The 21212-nt window shown below is 50.9% G+C and overlaps 3 protein-coding genes across 3 annotated transcripts; all 3 read left to right on the plus strand.

Moving 5' to 3' along the window:
* The first annotated feature begins 2231 nt into the window (after positions 1-2231).
* On the plus strand, positions 2232-4762 carry FFAR1 (free fatty acid receptor 1). Its single transcript, XM_050768809.1, has one exon. It carries the CDS (start codon positions 2459-2461, stop codon positions 3359-3361), a length of 903 nt encoding a protein of 300 aa, XP_050624766.1. The 5' UTR covers positions 2232-2458; the 3' UTR covers positions 3362-4762.
* Positions 4763-9472: 4710 nt separating this feature from the next.
* FFAR3 (free fatty acid receptor 3) lies at positions 9473-11673 on the plus strand. Its single transcript, XM_050768806.1, has 2 exons — positions 9473-9840; positions 10067-11673. Exon 2 carries the CDS (start codon positions 10078-10080, stop codon positions 11116-11118), a length of 1041 nt encoding a protein of 346 aa, XP_050624763.1. The 5' UTR covers positions 9473-9840; positions 10067-10077; the 3' UTR covers positions 11119-11673.
* Positions 11674-16412: 4739 nt separating this feature from the next.
* Positions 16413-19623, plus strand: LOC126941704 (G-protein coupled receptor 42-like). Its single transcript, XM_050768367.1, is given in 3 exon segments — positions 16413-16496; positions 18302-18357; positions 18588-19623. Coding segments are annotated over 3 exon segments (1176 nt in total).
* Positions 19624-21212: the final 1589 nt, after the last annotated feature.

Consider the following 21212-nt stretch of genomic DNA (forward strand, 5'->3'; position numbering starts at 1 on the left):
AATTAGGTTCCCAAACACCTGCTGTGCAACATGCAGTAGACAAAGCAGACCAAAGCCTTTGCCCTCAGGAGGCCCGGCATTCTAGCTCAGGAGCCAGCCAAGACGATGTCGCACTGAAGACAGACAACAAAAGTGAGATTCACGGGAGGGATCAGTGTGGCTGAGGCACCCGGGAAGGCCCTTGGAGGAGGTGACCTTGGGCAAAGATCCAGACGCCAGGTGGGTGGAGCCAAAGCAGAGATGATCTGGAAAACCCAACAGCTCCCCGGGGCTTCACTTTTGCTATAGGAGGGGAAATGGCACTGCTTTGGATTCTTCCTCGGTTTTGTCCCTTTCTCGGTTCCCAACAACAGACGGAACAGTAGGAGGCCGATTCTCTGCTCACAGCGGGTGCTACACCCCATGCGCGGCTCCCGCTGGGGGAGAAAAAGGAGAGCATGGACCAATTTAGTGACTCCGAGGTGTGAAAAGCAGTGAGATGGTGTCTTTGAGGGAGTTAGTGACAGGCTGAGACCCCCTTGCTGTTCCCCCTGAAGCCTGGTGACTGGAGCTGCCAGGAGGCCGCACAGAGAGAGGCTGATGATGGGAGACCTGGAATTTGGACGGGGCCGAGTGGTCAGGTGACCCACACACGCCTGAGAAAACTGATGTGGAGAGGCTGTGTTGTCATTCTCAGGCAGGAAACAGACAGACAGACAGACAGAGACATGGGCACAGTGAGAGACAGGGGCAGAATCACAGAGCAGAGCTGGCTTCTCACCAGCAGGCATGGGCACACCTGAGAGAGCATCCAGAGAGGTTAGAAATCTTCCTTAGGTCCTCCTGGGAGACTCAGGTGACCCAAATGGGAAACATGAAAGGCTGGGAGGATTCCCAGGGCTGAGAGAAGGAAGCTACGCAGCCGGCCGGTGCCACATTCCTTGTGCCTCAGGGAGTGCCCCCCAATGTCCCCAGCCATGCACCCTGGGGGGAGTCAGCTTGGACATTTGTGCCACCCCTTGTCAGGCAAAGTGGGGGCCACAACCTGGGTCCTCCAGTGCCAGCCAGCAGAGGCTGCCCCCATCCCTTGCCTTCCTCCTCCTGCTCCTTTCTCCAGCCCTGGAAAGGTCAGAAGCCACCATCCTGGAACTAGAGGGGAAGGAGAGGCAGAACAGAGGGGCCCCTCCTTGCAAAAACGAAAACAAGCCCACAACCTGTGCAGAGCTGCACCTGGGTGTGATCACTCCTTATCCCACACACCCACTGCCACGTGGAGATGGCTTCATGGCTGTGGTCACGGGGCACCCTGTGTTGTCAGAGGTGAGCCAGTGAGACCCGGGGCCTGCCCAGGGGTGCATCGAGGGTGGAGCAGACCTGGCCCCAGCGCGGGTATAAACAAGCAGGAGGGCTGGGGAGGGACTAGCACTGGGTTGTGGCCGAGCCCCCAAGCCCTGCTGTTGCAAGGCACTGGCTACACACCCGGCCCCTACCCAGACAGGACCCCGATTCCTCCCTGGCCCCTCTGTGTTCCAGCATCTTCCCAGCCCCTCACCTCCTCTGGTGTGGCCTCACCTCCAGCCGGGATGCCCCATTAGCTGCTCACCCAAGCTGCTAGAACCTCAGGCTAATGGCCCTGCCACCCGCCCTCCTCCCCTTCCGGCTCACTGCTCATCCCGGGCATCCTCCATCAGCCCGCTGAGGGGACTGCTGAGCCTCACAGACATCTGGCGGCGCCAGGAGGTGGGTCCCTCTCTCTGTGGTTCCTCTCTTCACCTAACTGTTCCCCAGACCTCCAGACCCCTGCCCAGGTGGCCCCTGAGAACTGCTAAGCTCAACCATGACATGGATGGGGCCCAGCTGACCCTTGAGCTCTCCCTGGGGGACCCCCTTTTCCTGCCCCTGGCCACACCCTCACCTCATCCACACCCTTCTCCTCCCTGCTGCCCTGCTGGCTTTCCACTGTGGGGGAGCAGCTCTTGCCTTGCCAGGGAACCGGGGAGGGCAGTGGGCTCAGGAGTCAAACTCCCATTCCCAGGGAAGGCTCAGGCTGTGGGGCCCAGCCCTGTTCTGAATTCTCTCCACTCCTTCTCCCCACAGAGTCTCAGAAGTGGAGAAGCCTTCTTCCTCTGCACCACCCAGCCATGCACCCTGGGGCAGTCGGCTTGGACATCTGTGCCACATCCTATCTCCTGTGACACTCCAGGAGCTTCCCTGGTTTTAAGAAGTGATATGGTGGAGAGAAAGCACAGGACTAGGGGCCACAGGTCCCAGCTTCTCATCCAGGCTCGGCGGCTCCCTGGCTGCTGCCTTCCACTGTGGGCCTCCGTTTCCTCGGTGATCCCATCAGGTGAATTCTAATCCTCCAGGCAGGGCTGGAACCCGTCAGTGATCCCAGGAGCCCCTCCTCTCAGGGGCCCCAAGATCTGAGACCAGGGAGCCAGCTGCACACAGGAGCCCTGCAGGCCAGGACAGTGGCCCCATGGACCTGCCCCCGCAGCTCTCCTTTGCCCTCTATGTGGCGGCCTTTGCGCTGGGCTTCCCGCTCAACGTCCTGGCCATCCGAGGCGCGAGGGCCCACGCCCGGCGCCGTCTCACCCCCAGCCTGGTCTACGCCCTGAACCTGGGCTGCTCCGACCTGTTGCTGACAGTCTCCCTGCCCCTGAAGGCGGTGGAGGCGCTGGCCTCCGGGGCCTGGCCTCTGCCGGCCTCACTGTGCCCTGTCTTCGGGGTGGCCCACTTTGCTCCACTCTATGCCGGCGGGGGCTTCCTGGCCGCCCTGAGTGCAGGCCGCTACCTGGGAGCGGCCTTCCCCTTGGGCTACCAAGCCTTTCGGAGGCCGTGCTATTCCTGGGGGGTGTGTGCGGCTATCTGGGCCCTCGTCCTGTGTCACCTGGGTCTGGTCTTTGTGTTGGAGGCTCCGGGAGGCTGGCTGGACCACAGCAACACCTCCCTGGGCATCAACACACCGGTCAACGGCTCTCCCGTCTGCCTGGAGGCCTGGGACCCGGCCTCTGCCGGCCCGGCCCGCTTCAGCCTCTCTCTCCTGCTTTTTTTCCTGCCCTTGGCCATCACAGCCTTCTGCTACGTGGGCTGCCTCCGGGCACTGGCCCACTCCGGCCTGACGCACAGGCGGAAGCTGAGGGCCGCCTGGGTAGCCGGCGGGGCCCTCCTCACGCTGCTGCTCTGCGTAGGACCCTACAACGCCTCCAATGTGGCCAGCTTTCTGAACCCCAATCTGGGAGGCTCCTGGCGGAAGCTGGGGCTCATCACGGGTGCCTGGAGTGTGGTGCTCAACCCGCTGGTGACCGGTTACTTGGGAAGGGGTCCTGGCCTGAAGACAGTGTGTGCGGCAAGAACGCAAGGGAGCACGTCCCAGAAGTAACGCCATCGCTCGGGGGAAGGAGCATGAGGCAGGAGGGCCCGGCTGCGTCTCCAGGCCCCTGCGGAGGGCTGCTTCGGAGGAACTGCAGGGCAGCCTGGCCCGGAGGCCTCCCTGGAGCCACTCAAGCGGAGAGCGGCGCCTGCTGAGGGCAGCACCCCAGTCAAGAGAGGAGCACGGAGCCAAAGCAAGGCGGCAGGGGGAGGTAAGCTTGCCCCCGCACACGTCGGCCCCTTTCTCGTCTGTCTGTCTCTGCCCTCTGCACGTCCTCACCTGCCTGTCTTCAGTGGGCCGCGAGCAGAGGCCTTGTACTTACGGGAAGGAGGAGGCAATCTGTTTCTGACCCACACGAGCGGTCACTCCGGTGATGCACTTGAGGACACGCTACGCTGAAATCAGTTGCCAGGTGAGAACATTTGATTTCGGAGTAGGAGAGGAGGCAGGAGGCAGGATAATGACACTGTTATACCACGTGAAACTCGCAAGGGGGCAGCCTTGGAGCTGGGAACGGAGGCTGGCCGGAAAAGATGTTTCAGCCGGGGAGGGAAAATGCAAGGTCCCGCAGTGATGGGCAGCGGCCACGCAGTTGACTCTTGAACAACGTGGGGATGGGGTGCCGAACCCCCACGCAGTGGGAAATCTGTGCATAACTTTGACTCCCCCCAAAGTTCAACTACTAATAGCCTATTGTTGACCAAAAGCTTTACTCAGTATATAAACAATTGAGTAAGACAATTTGAAGCCAGACACAGTGGCTTATGCCTGTAATCCCAGCACTTTAGGAGGCTGAGGCGGGAAGACTGCTTGAAGCCAGGAGTTCAAGACCAGCCTGGGCAACATAGTGAGACCCCACCTTTACAAATAATAAAAATAAAAATAATTAGTTGGGCGTGGTTGTGCGTGCCTGTAGTCCCAGCTACTCAGGAGGCTGAGGTGGGAGGATTGCTTGAGCCCAGGATCGAGGCTGCAATGAGCCGTGATCGCACCACTGCACTCCAGCCTGAGTGACAGAGCAAGACCCTGTCTCTGGAAAAAAAAAGAAAAAAGACATATTTTGTATGTTATATGTATTATGTGCTGTATTCTTACAAGAAAGTAAGCTAGAGAAAAGTACATGTTACTGAAAACATTATTAGAAAGAGAAAATACCTTCACAGCACTGTGCTGTATTTATCCATACCGTAAGTTTATGCTGTCTGTTTATAAGAGAAAGTGGCTGTCTGAAGCAGCAGTGACCACAGCTGCAGATCTCAATCTATGGTAGATATCAAGCAGTTCAACCCTTTTTTGTAATGTTGTAATTTTTCTTTGCTTCTTGGAAGCAGTCTGGCATCACTAGCAGCCCCGCATATGAGGCCCAGGGGGTTATTCAGAGTTTACCGTATTGCACTAAACGTGGTGGAAAATACGCAATAACTACGAGACATCGCTTTTTACTTCTACACACAATGTGCTGGTGAGAACTGCTCACCAGGAGACGATTAGCTTCACGTGGTGTTTTAAGCAGATACTCAACAGCTGAGCTCACGGAGACAGCACAGGAGGTGGCTACGAAATTATTACAGGAGTATAGTATATCTACAGTAACTATGTGCTTATGACTTAATACTGCACATCTTTATGTTTGCTTGCATTTCTCTTGACTTCAAATGGCACCAAGTAGAGTTTGTGTTTGTGTGCATATATTTTTGATAAATTTTAACTTTTTTTTTTCCAGGCTGGAGTACAATGGTGTGATCTCGGCTCACTGCAACCTCTGCCTCCCGGCTTCAAGCAATTCTCCTGCCTCAGTCTCCCAAGTAGCTGGTATTACAGGCACCCACCACCACACCTGGCTAATTTTTTGTATTTTAAGTAAAGATGGGGTTTTGCCATGTTGGCCAGTCTTGTCTCGAACTCCTGACCTCAGTTGACCCACCCGCTTCGGCCTTCCAAAGTGCTGGGATTACAGGCATGAGCAACGGTACCCGGCCAATTTTAACTTTCTATAAGTGATTTACCCAACCTGGGCAACATGGCGAAACCCTGTCTTTACCAAAAATACAAAAAAATTAGCTGGGCATGGTGGTGTATGCCTACTTGGGAGGCTGAGGTGGGAGGATGGTTTGAGCCTGGGAGGCGGAGGTTGCAGTGAGCCGAGATCATGCCATTGTAGTGAGTCGAGATTATGCCATTGCACTCTAGCCTGGGCAATAGAGCCAGATCCTGTCTCAAAAACAAAAAACAAACAAACAAAAAAAAGCTTTGCATCCATTTTGTGGCAGTAAATGATAAGATAGACTAGTACCTACATATATTTTTTGCATTCGTGACATACCTAACTTTTGCTTAATTTTTAAAATATATGTCTAGGCTTGTGGTTCCTCTGTAAGTTTTTTATCAAATTGTTGCAAATCTCTGAAAATGTTTCCAATATATTTACTGAAAAAAAAATCCACAAGTAAGTGGACCTGCACATTCAAACCTGTGCTATTCAAAGGTCAACTATATAGTCTGTAATATGTGATAGGTGCCATGCTGAGTGTCTGCAATGAGTGTTGTCTCACTTCAGCTTCACACAACCTTGTGGTTTAGCCATGTGACTTCTGTGCAGATGGGTGGGTGTTCACTACACGAGGGTACTGGGCAGAGGGGCAAACACTGCCTAAATTCTAGCCTGTGCTTTGTTCAGCAAGCCACATGCCTGTCTTGCTTGCATCAAGGGAAGGAGTATTGTGTTCTAATTTGAAGAAATGCACCAGCCACTCCTTAGGCAGCACTTGGTGCGGGGTGGGCTCCTCTGGAAAGGGAGCACCCAGTTTGCACAAAGGTGCTGCACCAGGTAGCTGCGATCCTGGAACAGGATGAAGAAAGTTGCCTGAGGCCCTACAGCAAGGACAGGGTAAAAGCAGGATGTGATCCTTCCAAGCGGGACCCCCAAGGGCCAGGGGATATTTGGGAAACCTGGGCGTGTGGAAGTTAACCCTGTATTTGTGGTCCATTTTGCAAAGGATGGCATCCCAAATCCATGAGAGGGAGGGCAGAGGGGAGTGGCTGTGGCTGTGAAGGAGACAGACACCTGGGCACCTGCTCTAAGTGACAGCAATGCCATGCACATGATGATGTATTGGAGCACAACAAATGGCAGCCACCAGCTGGCGTGCACACACCAATTTCTACAAATGAGCTCTGTTCGGGCTGAAATGTCTACGCATCCAAGGATTGTTCTTGTAACTGATGATATACCCCCAACACCCAGAAGAGAGACTGGCACACAGTAGGTGCTCAGTAAATGTTTGCTCAATGAATAAATGAATGCCTCTACTGGCCTTCCAAAGAAAGTTCTACATCTGTTTTATCAATATGGAAACAGGCCAGAGAAATTAAGTAACTTCTTTTGGAAGCCAGTAACAAGCCCGACCCCTGTGCAGTGACAACACCAGGGAATTTCAGTAAAACCCCAAACTCCACCCCAGGGAGCCCCAGTGCCTCCTCCCGCACCGTGGGGCGCCAGGGCCCACTCACTTTGGCTCCTGCTCCACAGCCCCTGCTGGGTACTGGGCTGCTTCTCCCCGTTCCTCCTGCCTCCTCCCACTTAGGGCAAATCCAGTGCCTCCCTGGGACCCAGGAGACTCAGTGAGATCCACCCCAGGTGCCTCTCACTCCTGTGAGACCCAAACCTCCTATCACCAAACCCAGCAGGTCAAGCCTGTGTACCCATGACTCCCCCACCCCAGTGTTCCCTCCAGTGGCTCTTTGCCTTTTCAGTATCCATGTCTTCATGAGCCTTCCTCTACATCCCCCAAGCCCTCACCACCAAACGTAATGTAAACAGCATGACAGCAAAAACTTTTCGTTCACGACTGCGGGTTTTTTTTTTTTTTTTAGACAGGGTCTCACTCTTGCTCAGGCTGGAGTGCAGTGACACAGTCATGGCTCGCTGCAGCCTTGAATTCCTGGGCTCCAGCGATTCTTCCACTTCAGCTTCCCAAGTAGCTGGGACCACAGGCACATGCCACTACACCCAGCTAATGTCTTTTTTCTTTCTTTCCTGTTTTTTTTTTTTTTTTTTTTTTTTCCCTGTGGACACAGGGTCTCCCTATGTTTCCCAGGCTGGTCTCAAACAACCTGTGGTCAAGCAATCCTCCCACCTCAGCCTGCCAAAGTGCTAAAATTACAGACCTGAGCTGCCGTACACAGCCTGCTGCTGTACTTGTAACAGCTTAATTGAGATATTATGTACATATCATCAAATTCACCAATGTTAAGTGTACAATTCGATGATTTTTAGTAAATTGACTCAGGTGTGGGTCCATTACCACCAGCTAGTTTTAGAACATTTTCATGACCCTAGTAAAATCCTTCATGTTCGGCCGGGCGCGGTGGCTCACGCCTGTAATCCCAGCACTTTGGGAGGCCGAGGCGGGCGGATCACGAGGTCAGGAGATCGAGACCATCCTGGCTAACACGGTGAAACCCCGTCTCTACTAAAAATGCAAAAAAAATTAGCCGGGCGAGGCGGCGGGAGCCTGTAGTCCCAGCTACTCGGGAGGCTGAGGCAGGAGAATGGCGTGAACCCGGGAGGCGGAGCTTGCAGTGAGCCGAGATCGCGCCATTGCACTCCAGCCTGGGCGACTAAGCGAGACTCTGTCTCAAAAAAAAAAAAAAAAAAAAAAAAATCCTTCATGTTCATTTAAATTTAATATTGGGCCAGGCAGGGTGGCTCACGCCTATAATCTCAGCACTTTGGGAGGCTGGGGCGGGTGGATCACCTGAGGTCAGGAGTTCAAGACCAGCCTGGCCAACATGGCGAAACCTCATCTCTACTAAAAATACAAAAATTACCTAGGCGTGGTGGTGGACACCTGTAATCCTAGCGCCCTGGGAGGCTGAGGCATGAGAATCTCTTGAACCTGGGAGGCAGAGGTTGCAGTGAGCCAAGATCGCACCATCGCACTCCAGCCTGGGTGACAGAACAAGACCCTGTATCAGGAAAAAAAAAAAAAAAAAAAAGAAAGGAAAAAACCAACTTAATTTTCATTTCGATCTCCATCCCCCAGACAACCACGAATCTACTTTCTGACTCTATAACTTTGCCTAATCTGGACATATCATATAAATGAAATCTGACAATATATGGTCTTTTATGTCTGGCTTGTTTTACTCAGCATAAGGCTGTAGTGTATATGGGTAGCTCATTCCTTTTTATTGCCAAATAGAATTCCAGTATATGGATGTGCCACCTTTCTTTATTCACTCACCAGCTGATGGGCTGCCAGGTGACATTTCCACTGTTGGCGACTATGACCAACACTGCTGGGAACATTTAGGACTGAGTCTTTAAGTGGACCTGAGTTTCCACTTCTCTTAAGTAAATACCTACGGTGGAATTGTTGGATCGCATGGTGAATTTATGTTTAACTTTTTAAGCAACTGCCACCTGCTTTCCAAAGCGGGGGCACCACCTCCCATTATTCTCACCAGCAGCGAATGAGGCCCCTGTTTCTCCACATTCTCGCCAACCATAGGCATTGTCTAACTTTTTGCTTGTGGCCATTCTAGTGGGTGTGAAATCATATCTCATCGTGCCCCGTGATTGTTTGAATGAACTAAGAGATCACCCGTGAAACTGGACAGCACTTGGGTTTGAACCCTGGTGGTGACATTTCACAAGCTGTATCACCTGGAACAAGTGACTTCACCACGGTGAGGGACAAGGATATGACATAAAAGCGTTGCTCTAGAAGCAAAGTGTCTGCTACGGATTATGTGCCCACGAAAAGGCAGCTGCTGTCATCATCGCCACCACTGCTATTATTATTATTATTATTATTATTGTTATTATTATTATTATCACCCCAGAGATAATCCTGAACCAATGACAGGGAAAATAGCAGCTGGCATCAGCTGCCCACTCACCACCACATGCCAGGCTTCCGTCAAAGCATTCGACATGTATTAGTAGTCTTTTAATCTACCTACATATTGTTTTAATTTACATGTGTTAATGCGTTGATCTATGAGATGACTACCATGACGAGCTCTGTTCTGTAGGGGAGAAAGCAGAGACGTGGAGAATTTAAGTCATTTCCCCCAAATCACAAAGTCGGAAAGGAACAGACCTCACGGAGCTCGCTCTCTGTCATTGCATCACACTTCCTGCCCTTACAAGGCAAATTGGATAAGTGCCATTCTAGAGAAGCAGACAAAATTCAAGTGGAGAAGAGGGGAGGGGAAGACGTTGGCTGGGGCCTGTTTAGAGCATCCCAGCTGAGGCTGCATGAGAAGGGAGGCACGCAGTTGTGGAATTTGCTCCCCTTTTTGCATACCGACCAGCCCTGGCAACGGAGCTCAAGGCATCTTTGTGCCACTGCTCAACAGTGAGTGACGTCATGGGCACGGCCAGGTCTTTATCAGTTCTGCCGGATAAATAGCCAAGCGCACTAGGTCTGGAGAGACAGCAAGGTGCTGTGCGGCGGAGCATTTGGGTCTCAAAGCAGCAGGTGAGCCTGGGCCCGAGGGGCTGGGTGGAGGAGCATCTTGGTGCTTCTCTGCTGGGGAAGAGACAGGGGACAGGGCATGCTTAGGAAGACAGGCAGGCTGACCCCGCCTGGAAGGCACCTGGAGACAAGAGGGGTGGGCATGGTGACCACATGCCCTTTTGGGTGAGATGGTGCTGGCCAGAGGCAGGAAGGCCCCCTGCTACCGACTCCTTGTCTCTCTCACCAGTGGCCACCACCATGGGTGCAGGCCCCGACCAGTCCTATTTCTCCGGCAATCACTGGTTCGTCTTCTCGGTGTACCTCCTCACCTTCCTGGTGGGACTCCCCCTCAACCTGCTGGCCCTGGTGGTCTTCGTGGGCAAGCTGCGGCGCTGCCCGGTGGCCGTGGATGTGCTCCTGCTCAACCTGACCGCCTCGGACCTGCTCCTGCTGCTGTTCCTGCCCTTCCGCATGGTGGAGGCGGCCAGTGGCATGCGCTGGCCCCTGCCCTTCATCCTCTGCCCGCTCTCTGGATTCATCTTCTTCACCACCGTCTATCTCACCGCCCTCTTCCTGGCCGCTGTGAGTGTTGAGCGCTTCCTGAGCGTGGCCTACCCACTATGGTACAAGACCCGGCCGAGGCTGGGACAGGCGGGTCTGGTGAGTGTGGCCTGCTGGCTGTTGGCCTCTGCTCACTGCAGCGTGGTCTACATTGTGGAATTCTCGGGGGACACCTCCCACAGCCAGAGCATCAATGGGACCTGCTACCTGGAGTTCCGGAAGGACCAGCTAGCCTTCCTCCTGCCCGTACGGCTAGAGATGGCCGTGGTCCTCTTTGTGGTCCCCCTGATCATCACCAGCTACTGCTACAGCCGCCTGGTGTGGATCCTCGGCAGAGGGGGCAGCCACCGCCGGCAGAGGAGGGTGGCGGGGCTGGTGGCAGCCACACTGCTCAACTTCCTTGTCTGCTTTGGGCCCTACAACATGTCCCACGTTGTGGGCTATATCTGCGGTGTAAGCCCGGCATGGAGGACCTACGTGATGCTTCTCAGCACCCTGAACTCCTGTGTCGACCCCTTTGTCTTCTACTTCTCCTCCTCCAGATTCCAAGCCGATTTTCATGAGCTGCTGAGGAGGCTGTGTGGGCTCTGGGGCCAGTGGCAGCAGGAGAGCAGCGTGGAGCTGAATGAGCAGAAGGGAGGGGAGGGGCAGAGAGAGGACCGTCCAGCTGAAGGAAAGAGCAGTGAACACTCACTGGGCTCTGGAACTGGTGGCCAGGTGGCCTGTGCCAAAAGCTAGGTCCTCTGCAGCAGGAGGGTGTAGCTGGCATGTCATCCTCAGGGCACTTTCTCGCTCACGCCAGGGACTTGGAGTGGCGAGCTGGGGCCCGATGGGGCTTGGGGGCAGAATTGACATCTAGCCTTCCTAAGGGTGTGCGCACTAAAGCCTAGCTCTCTATCTCACCTCCATCCCCATCCACCCACACACCATGGATTGGGCTCTGGAAAGGGGTCAGGGTGAGAGGCTGCTCTGGAGAACAATGAGGTTCTCGTAGCAGCAGGCAGCTCTTGTGCTTTTTTGAGGGTGGCAGAGGAGCTAAGAGCAGTGCCCAGGGTCTGAGGGGGCTGCCCAGTGAGTGACAGGGGCAGGAGAGGGAAGAACCCTATCCTCAGAGCTGCTCCTAGCCAGCGAGTCAGGAGCGGGGGAGACAGGGCGCCAGGAATGAGGCCACATTCTGCTCCCACAGTGCCTTTTTCAGAAAGTTCCCATTGCTCAATAAATCTGGATCATCAGAGTCATTTATGAACAATGACAGAAGAAAAATTACCCAAATAAATGTGGAAGCAAGCAAAAGAGAACAGTGTTTCCTTTTCTCCGGTTTTGTTCTGGTGGTGTGCTTGGGCCGGGTGGGACTGGTGGATGGAAGGAGAAAACACCAGACTCCAGAGGAAAAGGGCCAAACACCAGGATGCCTGGATGCTGGGAGAGGATCTGGCTTGCAGGGATGAAAATAACAGCTGCCCTGTCTAAAGGACTTAGCCTGACACATCATCTCCTTCTATCTCTCAATAGCCCTGTGGTAGGTACCAACATTATCCCCAGTTTCAGATGAGGGAGTGACCCAGAGAAGTGACATCTCCTACCTGAGATCCCATAGCTGGTGGGTGATTGAAGTGGGACCAGAAGCTGGCATCAGTGGGCTCTGACACTCATGCCCCTAAGCCACTCTGCTGGTCTCCAGCTTTGTGTCACCTGTGGTCACCTAACCCAGTCAAATGTCCCAAGTCAGATGAGGCCATCTGAGCAGGACAAATGTAAACAGGACATGATAAGAAACAGAACTGAATGCAAAGCATATTGGCTATCTGTGTGGGTTCAACCTTTTCCCAGTAAAAAAAAGTCCTCTTGGAAAGAAATTAAAAAGATTATTAGTCAGTACAATGGACTTCAGGTTTCTGCAAAGTCAGAAGGATGTTCCTCAGAGCTCTATTCATCAAAGTGTGGCCATTCAGGAAGTTTTCATGTTCCCCGAGTGGTGGCCCATGAGAAATAGCTGCTCAGGACCTGCTCCCCAACCTGAGACTCACCAGCCCCTGTTTGCCTGCTGTCGGCAGTATTTCAGAAGCATTTGTTGAACACCTATTGCATGCAGACAGCTGGGCTCAGAACGTTGGGGAGTTCGACACCATGGTCTTTAAATATCTGCTTCCTCCCTGGGGTTAAGTATGCTGGAAGAATGAGGACGGGCTGTGTGTGGAGAACGGGATTTCAGGTGGGAGGAGAGGGACTCTGTGGAGAGTTGAAGCCACGAGCTGTCTCTCGGTCCCATGGCTCACCTGTCCATCCCCGGGGCACTCAGCCCTGGTGGCTGCAAAGAAGTGGATGCAAGTAGGGGTCTTCATGGCTCAGAAAGGGGACAAAGCTGCTGTGGAATCCTGCAACTTCAGAATGGGCACTGCCACCCCAAGGCAGAGAACAGAAAAGCTGAAAACGCCACAGTGGAAAGAGAGCCATGAAGAGCTGGAGTCTCACTCCTCTCCCAGGGTTTATAAGAGGGAATCAGAGGCAGCTTCATGGGCTTTGCTGTCCCCAGCCATTGCCCAGCTCAGACCAGTCTGTATAAGCAAAAGCCCAGGGGTGGTGAAGATGAAAAGCCATCAGGGTGTGAGCGATCGTGGGAGTGGGGGTGAGCATTTTCCTTACATCTCAGAAGCCAAGGGAAAGGGGCTGTCAGAGAACGGGAGAGGGAGGGAGATGGCATCTTTGGAGGGAGGTGGTGATAGCCTGAGACCCTCTTGCTGTCCCCGCTGAAGCCTGGTAACTGGAGCTGCCAGGCCGCACAGAGAGGCTGATGATGGGGGACCTGGAACCCACACATGCCTGAGAAAACAGATGTGGAGAGGTTGTGTTGTCATTCTGAGGGAGGAAACAGAGACAGACAGACAGAGGCATGGGCACAGTGAGAGACACAGACAGAATCATAGAGCAGAGCTGCCTTCTCACCGGAGAGAGCGTCCGGAGAGGTTAGAAATCTTCCTTAGGTCCTCCTGGGAGGTCCAAGTGACCCCACCGGGGAGCTGAACAGCCGACGGGATTCCCGGGGTTGAGGGAAGGAAGCTGCGTAGCCGGCTGGGGCTGAATCCCCTGTGCCTCAGGGAGGGACACCCAATATTTCCAGCCACGCACACCGGGAAGAGTCCTTGGAGTTGAGGCCACTGCCTGGGTCCTCCAGTGCCGGCCAGCGGAGGTTGCTCCCGTCCCTTGCCTTCCTCCTCCCCATCCTTCTGCCAGCCCTGGAATGACTTATTCCTGACAGAGAAGAAAAAATAAGCAACTTGGAAAATGCATCTTAAGGTATAATTCAGGAAAATGTCCCCAATCTTGCTAAAGAGGTCAACATGCAGATATAAGAAATTCAGGGTATGCCTGAGAGAGGGACTATACAAAATGACCATCCCCAAGGCACATAGTCATGAGACTACATGGAAGAAAAATATCTTTAAGGAAGCTAGAGAAAAGAGCCAAATTACCTATAAAGGGAGTCCACTCAGAATAACAGTGGACTTCTCAGCAGAAGTCTTACAATTCAGAAGAGATTGGGTGCCATTTTTAGGCTTCATTTTTTTGATGGAGTCTTGCTCTGTCGCCCAGGCTGGAGTGCAGTGGCGTGATCTTGGCTCACTGCAACCTCTGCCTCTGGGTTCAAGCAATTCTCCTGCCTCAGCCTCCCAAGTAGCTGGGATTACAGGCATGCACCACCATGTCCAGCTAAATTTTTTTGTATTTTTAGTAGAGACAGAATTTCACCATATTGGCCAGGCTGGTCTCAAACTTCTGACCTTGTGATCCACCCGCCTCAGCCTCCCAAAGTGCTGGGATTACAGGTGTAAGCCACTGCTCCCAGCCTTCTAGGCTTCTTAAAGAAAAAATGCCAGCCAAGAATTTCATATCCTACCAAAGTAAGCATCACAAAGGAGAAATAAACTCTTTCCCTGACAATCAAATGCTAAGAGAATTCATCACCACCAGACTGGTCCTATAAGAAATGCTCAAAGCAACTCTAAACGTGAAAACAAAAGAATGATACTCGCTACCACAAAAGCAAACTTAAGTACAAAGCCCACAGACCCTATAAAGCAACTACACAATCAAGACTACAAAGTAACTAACAACACTATGATAAATCACAACCGGAACAAAACCTCACATATTAACCTTGAACATAAATGGCCTAAACACTCCACTTAAAAGACATAGCGTGGAAAACTGGATTAAAAAAATGAGACCCTACCTTCTGCTGTCTTAAAGAGACCCATCTCACATATAACGACACCCAAACCCTCAAAAGGATGGAGAAAGGTCTTTCACACAAATGGAAAACAAAGGGTTGCTATTGTTGTATGAGATAAAACAGACTTTAAACCAACAATAGTAAAAAAGCACAAATAAGGGCACTTCCTAATGATAAAGGGTTCAATTAAACAAGAAGATTTAACATCCTGTTTATATAAGCACTCAACACCGGAGTACCTAGATTTATAAAACAATTACTACTATACCTAAGAAAAGAGATGGACAGCCACACTTCAGCAGCCATTGACAGCATTAGACAGATCATTGAGGCAAAAAACTAACAAAGAAATTCTGGACTTAAATTGGATACGTGATCAAATGGACCTAATAGACATCTACAGAATACTCCAACGACCACAAAATATACGTTCTTCTCATCTGCACACAGAACATACTCTAAGATTGACCCAATGCTTAGTCACAAAGCAAATCTCCATAAATTTAAAGAAATGAAAATCATACCAACCATATTCTCAGACCACAGTGGAATAAAAATAGAAATCAATACCAAAAGGAATTCTCAAAATCACACAAATACATGGAAACTAAACAACTATTTCCTGAATGACTTTGGGGTAAGTCATTAAGGAAGAAGTCAAATAATTAAGGCAGAAGTCAAAAAATGCTTTGAAACAACTGAAAATAGAGGCACAACATACCAAAACCTCTGGGATACAGCAAAAGCAGTTTTTTTTTATTTTTATTTTTATTTTTTATTTTTTATTTTTTATTTTTTTTGAGATGGAGTCTCGCTCTGTCACCCAGGCTGGAGTACAGTGGCGCGATCTCCGCTCACTGCAAGCTCCGCCTCCCGGGTTCGCGCCATTCTCCTGCCTAGCCTCCCGAGTAGCTGGGACTACAGGCGCCGCCACCTCGCCCGGCTAATTTTTTTTGTATTTTAAGTAGAGACGGGGTTTCACCGTGTTAGCCAGGATGGTCTCGATCTCCTGACCTCGTGATCCGCCCGTCTCAGCCTCCCAAAGTGCTGGGATTACAGGCTTGAGCCACCGCGCCCGGCCAAAAGCAGTTTTAAGAGGAAAGTTTATATCACTAAATGCCTACATCAAGAAGTTAGAAAGCTCTCAAATTAATAACCTAACATTACACCTAAAGGAACTAGAAAAACAAGAGCAAACTAAATCCAAAGCTAGTAGAAGAAAAGAAATAACTAAAATCAGAGTAGAGCTAAATGAAATTGTGACCAATAAGCCATTCAAAGGATCAATGAAATGAAAAATTGGTTATTTGAAAGAATAAAGAAGATTTATAGGCTGCAAGCTAGATTAACAAAGGAAAAAAAACCTCCAAAAAAGCAAATGAGAAATAACACAGGCAACATTACAGCTAATTCCACAGAAATACAAAAGATCCTTAGAGACTGCGATGAACATCTATATTCACATGAACCAGAAAATCTAGAGGAAACAAATAAATTCCTGGAAACACACAACCAAGATTGAATCAGAAAGAAATTGAAACCCTGAACAGACCAATATTGAGTTACAAAATTGAATAAGTAATAAAATACCTACCAACTTTAAAAAGCCCTTGACCAGACGGATTCACAGCCAAACTCTACCAGACCTGCAAAGAAGAGATGGTACAAATCCTACTGAAACTATATCAAAAAATTGAGGAGGAGAGATTCCTCCCTAACTCATTCTACAAAAACAGTCTCATTCTGATATCAGAATCTGGCAGGACACAGTGAAAAAAGAAAACTATAGGCCAATAGCCCGATGAACATAGATCCAAAAATCCTCAACAACATACTAGCAAACCAAATCCAGCAGCACGACAAAATCATAATTCAGCATGATCAAGTGGGTTTTATTCCTGGGATGCAAAGATGGTTCAATATATGCAAATCAATAAATGTGACTCACCATATAAACAAAATTAAAAATGAAATTATATGATCATCTCAATAGATGAAGAAAAAAAGTATAATAAAATCCAACATCCTTCATGATAAAAACCCTCAAAAAACTAGGCATCGAGGGAACATACCTCAAAATAATAAGAGCCATCCAGGACAAACTCACAGCCAACATCATACTGAATGTGCAAACGTTGGAAGCATTCTCCCTAAGAAATGGAACAAGACAAGGATGTCTACTCTCACTACTCCTATTCAACATAGTAGTGGAAGTCCTAGCCAGAGCAATCAGGCAAAAGAAAGGAATAAAAGGTATCCAAATAGGAAGAGAAAGTCAAATTATCTCTGTTCACTGATGACATGATTCTATACCTAGAAAACCCTACAGATTCCTCCTAAATACTCCTAGACCTGATAAATGAGACTGGAAGTTTCAGGATACAAAATCAGAGTATAAAACTCAGTAGCATTACCATATGCCAACAATTGTCAAGCTGAGAGAAAAATAAAGAACACAATCCTAATTACAATAGCCACACACAAAAAATAAAATACCTAGGAATGCCTCTAACCAAGGAAGTGAAAGTGAAAGATCTCTACAAGGAGAACTAAAAAACACAAACAAATGAAAAACATTCCATGTTCATGGATCAGAAGAATCAATATCATTAAAATGTCCATACTGCTCAAAGCAATCTGCAGATTCCACCCAATTCCTACCAAATTATCAATGTCATTTTTCACAAAATGAAATCATTCTACCAAAAAGACACCTGCGTGCGTATGTTTGTCACAGCACTATTCACAATAGCAAAGTGATGGAATCACCCTAGGTGCCCATCAATGGTAGACTGGATAAAGAAAAAATGGTATGTATACAACATGAAATACTATGCAGCTATGAAAAAGAATGAAATCATGTCCTTTGCTGCAACATAAATGCAGCTGGAGGCCTAAGTGAATGATCCTAAGTGAATTAACACAGAAACAGAAAATCAAACGCTGGGTTCTCACTTTTAAGTGGGAGGTAAACAATGGATACACACAAACATTAAAGATGGAAACCATAGACAATGGGGACTCCAAAGCAGGGGAGGGAGGGTAGAGGACAAGGGTGGGAAAACTACCTGTTGGGTACCAAGTTCACAATTTTGATAATGGGTTCAATAGAAGCCCAAACCTCAGTATTATGCAATAAGCCCATATAACAAACCTGCACATGTGCTCCCAAATCTAAAATAAATATTTCCAAAAAGCAATTGACCTATATTATTAACATTTTAATCTATCTGTATATATGTTTTAATCTGCATGTGTTCATGCTTTGAAATATGATACGGGTACTATGACGATCCCTGTTCTGTAGGGGAGAAAGCAGAGCCACATCACTTCCCCCAAATCACAAAGTCAGGAAGGAACAGACCTCACGGAGTCCAGTCTGTCACTGCCTCATGCTTTGTGCCCTTACAAGGCAAACTGGATAAGTGCCATTCTTGAGAAGCAGACAGAATTCAAGTGGAGGAGAGGGGAGGGGAGGAAGACGTCGGCTGGGGCCTGTTTAGAGCATCCCAGCTGAGGCTGCATGAGGAGGGAGGCACGCAGTCATGGAATTTGTTCCCCTTTTTGCATACTGACCAGCCCTGGCAATGGAGCTCAAGGCATCTTTGTGCCACTGCTCAACAGTGAGTGATATCATGGGCACGGCCCGGTCTTTATCAGTTCTGCCGGATAAATAGCCAACTGCTCTAGGTCCGGAGAGACAGCAAGGTGCTGTGCGGCGGAGCATTTGGGTCTCAAAGCAGCAGGTGAGCCTGGGCCCGAGGGGCTGGGTGGAGGAGCATCTTGGTGCTTCTCTGCTGGGGAAGAGACAGGGGACAGGGCATGTTCAGGAAGACAGGCAGGCTGACCCCGCCTGGAAGATACCCGGAGACAAGAGGGGTGGGCATGGTGACCACGTGCCCTTTTGGGTGAGATGCTGCTGGCCAGGGGCAGGAAGGCCCCCCGCTACCAACTCCATGTCACTCTCTCTCACCAGTGGCCACCACCATGGTGCAGGCCCCGACAAGTCCTACTTCTCCGGCAATCCCTGGCTCGCCTTTTCTGTGTACCTTCTCACCTTCCTGGTGGGACTCCCCCTCAACCTGCTGGCCCTGGTGGTCTTCGTGGGCAAGCTGCAGTGCTGCCCGGTGGCCATGGACGTGCTCCTGCTCAACCTGACCGCCTCGGACCTGCTCCTGCTGCCTCCCTTTCGCATGGTGGAGGCAGCCAGTGGCATGCGCTGGCCCCTGCCTTTCATCCTCTGCCCTCTCTCCAGATTCATCTTCTTCACTGCCGTCTATGTCACTGCCCTCTTCCCGACAGCCGTGAGCATTGAGCGCTTCCTGAGCGTGGCCCACCCGCTATGGTACAAGACCCGGCCGAGGCTGGGACAGGCGGGTCTGGTGAGTGTGGCCTGCTGGCTGCTGTCTTCTGCTCACTGCAGCGTGGTCTATGTCATGGAATTCTCAAGGAACTCCTCCCATAGGCAGAATACCATTGACACCTGCTACATGGAGTTCCAGGAGGACCAGCTGGTCATCCTCCTGCCTGTGTGGCTGGAGATGGTCGTGGCCCTCTTTGTGGTCCCCTTGACCATCACGAACTGCTGCTACAGCTGCCTGGTGTGGATCCTCGGCAGGCGGGGCAGCCACCGCTGGCAGAGAAGGGTGGCGGGGTTGGTGGCAGCCACACTGCTCAACTTTCTTGTCTGCTTTGGGCCTTTGCACATGTCCCATGTCATGGGCTTTGTCCAGGGTGAAAGCACGGTGTGGAGGATCTACATGATGCTTCTCAGCACCCTGAACTCCTATGTCGACCCCCTTGTCTACTCCTCCGGGTTCCAAGCCAACTTTCACGGGCTGCTGAGGAGGCTGTGTGGGCTCTGGGGCCAGTGGCAGCAGAAGGGCAGCGTGGAGCTGAAGGAGCAGAAGGGAGGGGAGGGGCACCAGGAGGACCTCACGGAAGAAAGGAAGAGTAGTGGACTATAGCAGGGCTGTGGAACTGGTGGCCAGGTGGCCTATGCTGAAAGCTAGGTCCTCCGGGGCAGGAGGGTGTAGCTGGCGTGTCATCCTCAGGGCACTTCCTCGCTCACGCCAGGAGGGATTTGGAGTGGCGAGCTGGGGCCCGATGGGGCTTGGGGGCAGAATAGACATGTAGCCTTCCTAAGGGTGTGCTCACTAAAGCCCAACTCTCTATCTCACCTCCATCCCCATCCACCCACACACCATGGATTGGGCTCTGGAAAGGGGTCAGGGTGAGAGGCTGCTCTGGAGAACAATGAGGTTCTCGTAGCAGCAGGCAGCTCTTGTGCTTTTTTGAGGGTGGCAGAGGAGCTAAGAGCAGTGCCCAGGGTCTGAGGGGCTGCCCAGTGAGTGACAGGGGCAGGAGAGGGAAGAACCCTATCCTCAGGGCTGCTCCAAGCCAGCGAGTCAGGAGCGGGGGAGACAGGACGCCAGGAATGAGGCCACATTCTGCTCCCACAATGCCTTTTTCAGAAAGTTCCCATTGCTCAATAAATTTGGATCATCAGAGTCATTTATGAAGAATGACAGAAGAAAAATTACCCAAATAAATGTGGAAGCAAGCAAAAGAGAACAGTGTTTCCTTTTCTCCGGTTTTGTTCTGGTGGTGTGCTTGGGCCGAGTGGGACTGGTGGATGGAAGGAGAAAACACCAGACTGGAGGAAAAGGGCCAAACACTGGGACGCCTGGATGCTGGGAGAGGATCTGGCTTGCAGGGATGAAAATAACAGCTGCCCTGTCTAGAGGACTTAGCCTGACACATCATCTCCTTCTATCTCTCAATAGCCTTGTGGTAGGTACCAGCATTATCCCCAGTTTCAGAAGAGGGAGTGGCCCAGAGAGGCGACATCTCCTATCTGAGATCCTATAGCTGGTGGGCGATTGAAGTGGGATGGGAAGCTGGAGTCAGTTGACTCTGACACCCATGCCCTAAGCCACCCTGCTGTTCTCCAGCTTTGTGTCACCTGTGGTCACCTGGCCCAGTCAGATAAGGCTGTCTGAGCAGGACAAATGTAAACAGGCCATGATAAGAAACAGAACTAAATGCAAAGCACAGTGACTATCTGTGTGGGTGCATCCTCTCCCCAGTAAAGAAGCCTTCTTGAAAAATATAGATTATGATAATTGGAGTCAATGATTGGGCAGGTGACTCACATGGGCACCCGATGCTCCTCAATCTTAGCTAACGCAAGATCTCTTCAACTTTTTACATCCTTGCCCCCTTCAGGAGCCTGTTTGGACATACATCTTTCCTACATAGCACATTCCTCTGCCTGCTTATGCAATTTCAGTGCAACCAACACACTGTCTGTTTACATGTTGTGGCCCTTTAGAAAGACAGAAACCAGCTGGGCGCAGTGCCTCACGCCTTTAATCCCAGCACTTTGGGATGCTGAGGCGGGCAAATCACTTGAGGTCAGGAGTTCGAGACCAGCCTGGCCAACGTGGTGAAACTTCGTCTCTACTAAAAATACAAAAATTAGCCACAGTGGCAGTGCGCACCTGTAATGCCAGCTACTCAGGAGGTTGAGGCAGGACAATCACTTGAGGCCAGGAGCAGAGGTTGCAGTGAGCCGAAATCACAACATTGCACTCCAGCC

The sequence above is a fragment of the Macaca thibetana genome, chromosome 19, assembly GCF_024542745.1.
Source record: "Macaca thibetana thibetana isolate TM-01 chromosome 19, ASM2454274v1, whole genome shotgun sequence".
Taxonomy (NCBI): Eukaryota; Metazoa; Chordata; class Mammalia; order Primates; family Cercopithecidae; genus Macaca; species Macaca thibetana.

Bases quoted from the DNA above. Each gene is read 5' to 3' on its own strand.
- FFAR3 (XM_050768806.1), top strand. From the start codon at position 10,078: ATGGGTGCAGGCCCCGACCAGTCCTATTTCTCCGGCAATCACTGGTTC.
- FFAR1 (XM_050768809.1), top strand. From the start codon at position 2,459: ATGGACCTGCCCCCGCAGCTCTCCTTTGCCCTCTATGTGGCGGCCTTT.